Source organism: Arachis ipaensis, chromosome B5, assembly GCF_059453495.1.
Source record: "Arachis ipaensis isolate K30076 ecotype BB chromosome B5, ASM5945349v1, whole genome shotgun sequence".
NCBI lineage: Eukaryota > Viridiplantae > Streptophyta > Magnoliopsida > Fabales > Fabaceae > Arachis > Arachis ipaensis.
Window position 1 is genome coordinate 154,569,437 of NC_142440.1, and position 9,693 is coordinate 154,579,129.

Sequence of the window (9,693 nt, forward strand, 5' to 3'; positions counted from 1 at the left end):
ATGATTTGGGGTTGAAGCAAGATTGCGTGAATCTGAGTTGTGATAGTCAAAGTGCAATTCATTTGGCTAAAAATCAGGTTCATCATGCTCGTACCAAGCATATTGATGTAAGATATCACTTCGTGCGCGATGTTATAGAGAAAGGTAACATTTCTCTTATAAAAGTACACACAGATGAAAACCCTGCTGATATGTTGACTAAAGTAGTGTCAGGAAACAAGTTCCAATACTGTTTGGAATTGCTCAATATTACTTCATGTTAGGCATTACATGAAGAAATAGAGGAACTACGATTGGTTTGATCCTGAACAAGGGTACGTAGGCAGTCATTGTAAAATTGACGCAACCAGATATGAATACTATACTTTGATCGTCCAAAATTTGAGTAGATTTCAAATTGTGAACGAGGTGGAAAATTGTGAGAATAAAAGAAAGGCAGAGAGAAAACAAAGGGAGGCAAACAAATGATGGAAAAGAGAAAATGGTGGATAGTTAAAGAGCTTTTATAGAAAACTATTTTATTTATAGAAGTTAGGAAACTATATAAATGAGTGAAATCAAAATGTATTCAATCCAAAATAAAATAAAAGGAATTCACATATCCATAGCAATTATTCATTTTCTTTTTTTTTTTTTCTTTAGTAATTATATAGCGAGTGTATTATTGTGAGTAGTGTTCAATTTCATATTACTTTGTAGCTATTAGAAGTCAAAATTTTGCTGCAGACTCAACAACGAGCATGAGCAGATGCATACCAAAATTGATGTAGAGTATCACAGTATCACTAGTAAATATAACAAGTAAAATTATAAGCACTGTAATTTCATACATGTGAATAATAACTTATAGGTAAATAGTGCTATACAGTGAATAGAATCGTACAATAAACAATGAAATACGTATTATGATGTCAGCAACAGAATAACACCTCAATTTAACATGAAAAATCCTAAAATTGTCAAAGAAAAATCACAGGCCAAATTTCAAAAAATATTCACTAGCAAGCTTAATTCCTACATCTATTACCATGTAAAGTTAGCAAAAAACTGCAACAAAGTTTTCCATTCAAAACGGTGCATCACATCAATTAAAGTCATTTATAGATGTGCAATTTCGTCCATTGGTTTTGCTTGTTTTGTCAACACATATTTAATCGTAATTACAATATAGTGCGATCAAACTCTTTGACTAGAATTTGTAGTAAATAATGAGTATTAGAAAGTCTATCTAAAATTCAATGTATGTTCCTCAGAACACTAATTTTATATCACACACTCTACAATAGTACACTCACTACAAAAATATCTCACTAATTAAATACAAGAGACTTCACAAGTTACTTACTACTTCTCTTTTCTAAATGTTTGATGCTATGAACCATTGCTAATGCCTCTATTTATAGGGCAAGGAGCACCTCACATGTCATGAACAACCTACCCACTAAACCACCTACATCCAACTCATTCAAACTTCCCTTATGAATTCAACAATTCAAACCATCCATTGCTGAAAATGTGAAGCAAAATCAAAGCCATCTTATTATATTCACCAAAAATAAGTGACATCATTTCTCTATACTTAGTTTCCCATAAATCAGGTGGGTCTTAATCTAGTTTGAATGAACCACCGAATGAATTTCTCTTAATTCCCATCTTCTAATTCTCCCTTTCATTATCATTCTTCTTCCTTCTCAGTGACATTATATCTCCATATAGTCATCAACATTCCAGTTACATTCATTCCTTCATAATTTTTAATCACAAATTTCTATACACTTATGTACGTACTAGGATAAAAATATAATATTAAAATCTCTAGCAATGCTTATGATTTAGTTCATGTTCAAAGCAAACTGCAACCAGGCCAGTGAATGAATCAAACTAAAGTATTCAGAACAAGAGAACAAACTAAGGCTTGGCAGCAAACAATGGCGGATCTTGAAAAAAAAATTTAGGGGCCAAATATATATATATATATATATATATATAAAAGAATATTTATATTTAAATTAAATGTATTAATTTTTATTTTTTAAATTATTATAAATTTATAATTATAGAAATAAATTATTAAAAAACTAAAATTAACATAATAGCATCTAAAACTACACTAAATATATAATTTTTTTTGTCCAAATCAATTTTTTTCAAAAAATATTGAAGATCAATAAAAAAAATATAAAATGACAAACTTAAAATATAATAAGACTTTTTTTTATTTGATATTATGATACCAATCACTATATTGTGCAACATATTAAAGATAGTAGTGATATAAAAAAAATTAAAATATTAGACTTATTTTAATAAATACTTATATATATAGTTTATCTATTTTATAATTTAGTTGAAAAATAATTTTGTTTTATAAAACATTAAAATTAATAAAATAGTATGAAATCATTTATTTGTATTATTTATTATTTGATAGTTGAATTTTATTTAGTTCATTATACTTTAAAATAATAAGATTATCTTTTTATTATAAACATAAAAAATAAAAATGAACAAATGAAAATTTGTTGACCTTAAAAGTAAAAAGAAAAGAATATATATATATATATATATATACACACACAAAAAAGAGAATGTGCTTGTAGTAAGTTTTGAACCCAAGACCAAAAATTTGTGGAAAACTTACAACAAAATAATAACCAATTGAACAACTTGTACCATACAAAATAAATGGTCAAAGTTTTAGTTTTATAAAATATTTGGGGGGCCATGGCCCCTCATTGTCTTAATTAAGCTCCGCCACCGGCAGCAAAGGCTCTCTTCAACAACACCTCAACTAAGAAATAGAAAACTGAACATGGGACTTTGTTGCCAAAACCAATAACTTGGTACAAATCCACAACCTCTAGTTATCATAGTAGGCACCTCAACTATCGCGAAACATTTACAACACAATAACAAAAGTTTTTCCAATCACTAGTTATCACTCAGGCCGATCCAACAATACCCTTTATTCAGCTCCGAGTCACGTTGGTAAGAAGCCTGGATCGAACTGAGTCCAAATCTGACACTTTCTTGATGCTACAAACGTTCATGAAACCCAGGGGCTCAATATAAAGTAGAATTATCAAAAAGAAAATTAAGAAATAAGTAATTCTACTATCTGTAAAAACTCAACCATATTTGAGCTGTTTAGTGAAAGGCCAATATTTGTTTTCAATCGCTAACCTTATCAATTGGCCCTTGCTACCATTTAAAATTTTTCCGATGCAGGTCCTTCATATTTTCAGAGTTAATAAAAGAAAAGGATACTGACTCTCTAATTATAGAGCTTTAATCAACAGTAAACAGGAACAGACTCACCTGTAGATATCATCTCCACTAGGAAGCAACTTTCTGCAGATCCAGTCTGGTACCAACTTTTCAATAAAATTGAGTTGTTCTTCAACTTCGCCTGCACAGATGACAGTGATACCATTAGTAAGCTTAGCAACAGTAATCAACAAAGATTTTTTGGTACATGATAATAAATGGAACTGGAACATACTAATCTCAACAACATTCAAACTGTTCATAACTATCTTTTGCAAAAGCTCCTCTTTTGTGATTGAAGTTCCTCTGACCGAATGAAATATAGGGTGAATCACATTGACCAGGTCAAGCAACGACAATGATTTTTCATCCCTTGTATCTAAACCACCTTGAATATGGTTGGTATTCTCACGAGAGTGACCAGACCTCCCTTCTACCTGAATCAAGAAATCACACACAAAAGAAAGAATTTATTTTTCAATGTAGATTCATATAAAATAAGTTAAAGTTTAATCATGTCTTGACAAAAGAAATCTTCAAGGTGATCAAATCATAGCATAACATGTACATCAAGTGTGCCCCATAAAATTAATACCATGGATTCATGGCTAAAAACATGAAGTCAATTAAAAGAAGGGATAATGTATATACAAGGATATGGTAGTTATCAACAATCCTAAGCACAAGTCAAAACTTCAAGATCTCTTGGAATAACTGTCATAAAAAAATTGCACAGCACAACCATACTGCTTGTGAGGCATGAAAACATGGCAGATTTGACCACCAGTCGAAAAGAGAAAAGAAAGGGGGGGGGGGGGGGGAGAAGGTATTGGCAAATCCCTTTGTTGCCAGCATAGAAAGAAAAGGAAGTCTTGTTCTACCGGTAACCCTATATAAATTAAAATGATAAGATTAAACATTTTTTATGAAGTTACACATAGGACAGACATGGTTGAGATGGCATACCTGCTGGGGCAGTACATTCCAATCCTCAGCACATGCAATACTAGATTCGAGGATGCTATTGTATTTGTATGAACCTCTGCTAGGTTGTAAGTTGTCTACTTTGATGTCAAAACCATCATTTCCTTCCATGAGTGGAAAGTCAAGCACTCTTTTTGCTGGTTTGCGACATGATGCTGACTTTCGGGTATCCATGTTCTGAAGCTTGGCATCAGAAATGGGAATCAGTCTCCCAGGTGCTGATTGTGCAGGTGTCTCCGTCATCAAACTATTTGAGGAAGAGGAAACTTTGATATCAGGGCTCTCAAAACTACTATCGCAAACATCATGTGGAGGACAGACAGTATGTACTGGTGTATTAGCAATATTAGGTTGAAAGTGAGAGATAGATTCCTTCCCCTGTCCTCCAGTTTTCATATTAGTTGCACAATCAAATGGTGGTGCATATTCAATTTCTTGGTTATCCTGGCAACCAGATGCACAGGATGACAAGGAAGTTTTAGTTGATGAAAAACACTGGAGCTTTTCGGTTTGGCTAGCAACATCCTTTTGAGAAAAGTGTCGGCTAAAGGATGGACATAGATGGAACTTCCCAGGCAACAATTCAATTTGATTGGAAGTTGACGAAAATGCTTTGGAAGAATTTACAGGCAAATCTACATCAATCACGCCACATGGTCTTTGGCCAAAGGGCTCTGGCAGAACAGCCTCTGGAATATCAGCAGCCTTATCCACAATAAAACAAAAATAGAAAAAGAGATAAATACCTCAATCACAATTTCAAAATTCTTGAGCGAAACATGCAAATAACTGATCCTGGCTCAAGAATACACTAATGAAGAGGTAAGCTAAACAGAAAAAAGACATAAGTAGATACTTTCTCATTATCATCAACCCAACTTTTAACATAAGAAAACATGTTACTATACAGTGTGTATACCTGCTTGATGAAATGATAATACACAGCACATAATTCTTTGCAGGTAATCCAAACACCACAACACAATATATTACCACTAATTGACTCTTGTAGACCTAGTCAGACATAACACAATAGAAGAAGTACCCAGAAGACCCACTAGCAATTACCTTGTCATACTCTTGTAATAACGCAGTGCATTGAACAATTATCCTCGTGACAGCTAACGGTCTATAACAATTTCATATGATTGTTTGTATTGTGTAAACTACAAAGCAAAAACATAACTAACATGATAACTTAAAATTAAAAAAATTACCTCGGGATGCATATTGGAGAAATTAATAAGCCTAGAACTAAAATATTGTCGAAGAGCCCTATCAGCAGATTCATTAGATTCCTCTTCCAAAACATCAAATACCAAGGTGATCTTCATGTCTGACTTCATACACAAGCTCTTCTTATCATGAACAAGGACCGTATCTATATGTATGCCCTCAGGAAGTATATACTTCATTTGTGCAAGATGGGCATATGAGAATTTCCTGGAAATAAAATACAGAACAGTAACTTCATTTTACTTAACCCATAAAACCAAAGTTGTCAGAAGAGTAATCCCTGAAAAAAGATTGCACCCAATTGCCAAAGCGTTAACATTAGTCTCACTACAAACTGAATAACTCCAGCAGAGTCCATCAAAATCAAAAGTACGACTGTAAGAGTCATCCTAGTTGTCTATATAACGTGTTGGAAGCTACTTTATTCATGGACAACTTTGGGGATCTGATGTTATCACTAAACTAAATCAGGAAACATCTAAGAAAACAAAACAACACACCTCTGCGCCAGAATTTCAACTTGGGCACAAATATTTTGAAATGTTGGAGACTTTTTACGCAGATGCAGCAATCTAAGTGAGCAGCTCATATGGCCAAACAAATCAGCTACGGCTCTGTATCTGAAAAAAAATTTAAAAGTAATATGAAATCACAATTTGATTAAAATTAGATGGAAATTGAAAATTTTACCAAAACAATTTTTAAAAAGATAATATAATTATTTAGGGTGCACACTTTTCTGGAAGCTGAGTTTGTTGCTCTTTGGATTTGGAAGGTAAGGGCTCATTCGTCTTATTTGGTGTAGGGCACGCAATTGATTCATCGGATTCGTTGAGATTCTTCGCACACTTCAAGTCCGAAACGCTTCTCGCAGATTCCTCGCACGATTTTTGTTCCATTCTCCAACAACACCAAAGACGATGGTGCAGTAGGAAAAACTGCATGGCATGAAATAGAAGCGGAAAAAAAAAGGAATCAACGCATAAATTCAGCTAAGCATTGTCGTGGCACTGGAACAAAAACTGTGCTCTGTAAAAGAAATTTTACCTGAGCTGAGAGGGTAGCAGGATTCGATTTGGAAAGGGGAAAAAAACCCTAGCTGGGTTTCTGAGTTGACTCGGTAGCGAGTTGTGACTCGGAAAGGAGGGAAAATTTACGAACTTCAAAAATCGTGTAGTGGCTAGTGTGTTTTTCGCTTTCGTTGTGGATTGGTGCTTTCGTGAAAAGACGCGATTGCCCTCGTTTTGTTCAGCCTGTTGGCGCTTTTTTGCAGTTTTCCGTTTTGGGATTTGACCGTTGAGGGGCACTTGGAAGTTCAAAAATTGGAGCCGTGCTGTTTTCTTCGTTTCAGCTTTTTATTTTTTTTGGTCTTGGGGTTTCAGCCTTTTATTTCAGGAACCCATAACATGGTTTACTCCCGTATTATTGGGCCTTGAGCCCACTCTTGTAATAAAAAAAATTATTGTCTTCTTGGTTGATACTTGATAGAGACCTAAAATTATTATTACTAAAATAAAGTACATATAGAGATGTAAATATTCTTTTTAGGAGGTGGAGGTGGAGTCATGGATGTTGGACGGAATTGGGTCTTTGGGGGATAAAAATAGCAGGATAAAATAGGGGTGCAAATATCCCTATCCGATCCGAATATTTGGTCCAGTTCCGAACACTTTAGGGGCTAATTTGATGTAATTTCATCGGGTTTAGTGTCGGATAAGGGTCTCAAAAATAGACCTGGTCATTATTTCGGTCGGGTCCGAGTCATATCTCGGGCTACCCGAATTCGGCCTGGTAGCCCGGTCATCATACACAATTAATATTTTGTGTTATTAGTGATGGATCTATCATGGCTATTCTTATGTGGAATTTAAGTATTGTAAACCTTAATATTTTGTGTTATTAGTCATTATAAGACTATAAGTTAATGTCTTATGTTTATAATGCATAAGACTTTTAGACTAATGTATAATATTGTGTTATTTGTATTGATTTAAATATTTGGTGTTATTAGACAATATTAGTATTGATTGTGGTTATCCTTTAATTTTGAAGAATGGTTGGTTCTTGTTATATTTTTCTAAGTGAATTTTACCATGTCAAATAATAGTTGGAGTATTGGAAATTTGGATATTTTTACATGCTAGCTTACAAGTTACATGCTAGCTTACAAGAAGGTATCAACGTAATGTAATGTTAACGGCTCGGTTTTTACCCGATTTTCACCCGGTATAATTGTGACCCGAAAGTGTGTTGGTTTCATTGGGTCTAGGGTCAGATTCGGGTCTAATAAATAGACCCGATGTATATTTCGGGTCGGGTTTAGGGTCACATCAAACTCGATTTCACCCGACTCATGTGCACCCCTAGGATAAAATAGGGAAAAGAATTGAGTTAAGAGTTGACTGACAAAAAATTACAAAAAAATATGGTATACCTAGTTATTTTATTCAAATTTTGTTAATGTTTAAAAGAAAATGTGAGTATCTTAATGTCGCAATTGTATCATCAATAAGAATTAAAAAGGATTGAAAGTAACAAATAAACAAAGAAATGTGAGGTGTCGGAGGCAAAGTAAATTGTAGAAATTAAAGAGAAGATGAAGAAGAAACATAAATGTAAAATAGATGAACAAGTAAAAGTAGAAAAATTTTATTAATAAAAACTGAAAAGAAACAAATTACAAGTGTTTGAGTTCAGAGATTCCTAATTTTATTCTGTGATGCCAAGAACTGAGAGCGTTTTGGATTTTTAAGTGTTTTCTAAAAGAACTTAACTCCCTACAAAATGTGCTTAAAACTCTATTTATAGATTAACCTAATGTCAACTGATAGTTACCAAGTGAAAATTTAAATGGCATCCGTAACTGTTCCTGCACTTCTTATTCGATACCAATTCAAAAAATCAAAATAAATAATCAAACTATCAAATGACCTAATTAATTAAAATAAACATAAATATTATATATAGAAACATAACTATATAAATAATTATTTCTTTTTTATAATTTTTTATAAAAATAATATTTTTTTGTCAATACTAGTATAGTTGTTTTTAAATATCAAACCATGAAATTTTGTTTTTGATTTTAGTCTAAACACTATAAATATTATTGGACATTTTTTTTTTCCTCAACCATTGGATTTGGATCCAAAATAGGGATGTTGAACAGTCTTGGATTAAATAAGCTCTATTAGTCCACTTGGGACAAAACCATAAGGCAGATTCAGATGAACCCAAAAGGCAATGTTAATAAAAATAAAGAAATGATTGAAAATCCTAAATTATATCTTCTTAATTGTTTTTCTAATTTGTAAATAAATAAAAAAATTATCATCTTTTATGTTTTAAAAATTATAACAAAAATAAATTTTTATTAATTTAATAATTAGAAAAATGAATTAAAATTATAATCGTTACTCAAAACACAATTTCAAGGACCAAATTCATTATTAGAATGAAAAAATTCACATCCTTGAAAATAAAACAAAAAATGCGCAGGATCTCATAGTTTATCCCAAAAAAAAAAAATACTACTATTTGAAGAGACAATTATCTTATTTAAAAATTTATTTGGATTGCATTAAATATATGACTGACTTATTTAATATTTTCATAATTGTTGATCAACAAGACAAGTATATCACTTTTAAAAAATGTATCACTTTAAAAATTTTAATAATTTATTTAATCAATATAAATTATAACTTTAATTTTATAGATATTTCGATTCCAACTAATGAATATTATAATTTCAATTCAATTAATTATTAATAAATTAATATTTACAATTTGTGAAGATTATTCTAGTTATATAGAATATCGTGTAATTAAAGAGAATGGATCTTCTCCATTTTTTACCTTTAATTCTATAAGTAGGACTAAAATTAAATATGAGAGAAAAAATAATAAAAGATGAAATTTTACATTAAACACCATCCAATTTGTTTTTTCACCAAAGAGAATTCACTTCCGTAACTAAGCAAGGAGGATGCAAGCATTTGTTAGGATTTGATTAAATTAGTCTCACATTGTTTAGGATAGCAAATGAAGTTGGTGGCCTAAGCTATAAATATGAGGCTAAGTTCTCCATTTGTTTTTGCACCAGTCAAAAACACTTTAAGTTTGTATCTGATTTTTTCTTTTCCTCTATACTCTTTGATTAGAGAGTGTTGTGAGGTGTATTTAGATATTTGTTTTGAGAGAATG

General features: G+C 31.9%; 1 protein-coding gene across 1 annotated transcript; it reads right to left on the bottom strand.

Annotated features, from left to right (window-relative positions):
• Positions 1-2,648: 2,648 nt before the first annotated feature.
• On the bottom strand, positions 2,649-6,689 carry LOC107644636 (CDT1-like protein b). The gene is made up of 8 exons (XM_016348535.3): positions 6,535-6,689; positions 6,223-6,425; positions 5,988-6,107; positions 5,469-5,694; positions 4,234-4,956; positions 3,503-3,704; positions 3,319-3,409; positions 2,649-3,036 (listed from the first exon to the last, which is right to left on the bottom strand). The coding sequence occupies exons 2-8, from the start codon at positions 6,384-6,386 to the stop codon at positions 2,970-2,972; spliced, it is 1,593 nt and encodes a 530-aa protein (XP_016204021.1). The 5' UTR covers positions 6,387-6,425; positions 6,535-6,689; the 3' UTR covers positions 2,649-2,969.
• Positions 6,690-9,693: the final 3,004 nt, after the last annotated feature.

Bases quoted from the DNA above. Each gene is read 5' to 3' on its own strand.
- LOC107644636 (XM_016348535.3), bottom strand. From the start codon at position 6,386: ATGGAACAAAAATCGTGCGAGGAATCTGCGAGAAGCGTTTCGGACTTG. The intron at 6,108-6,222 runs GTGTGCACCCTA...ATTTTTTTTCAG, and splicing joins CAAACTCAGCTTCCAGAAAA to ATACAGAGCCGTAGCTGATT. The intron at 3,705-4,233 runs GTATGCCATCTC...TTCTTGATTCAG, and splicing joins GGAATGTACTGCCCCAGCAG to GTAGAAGGGAGGTCTGGTCA.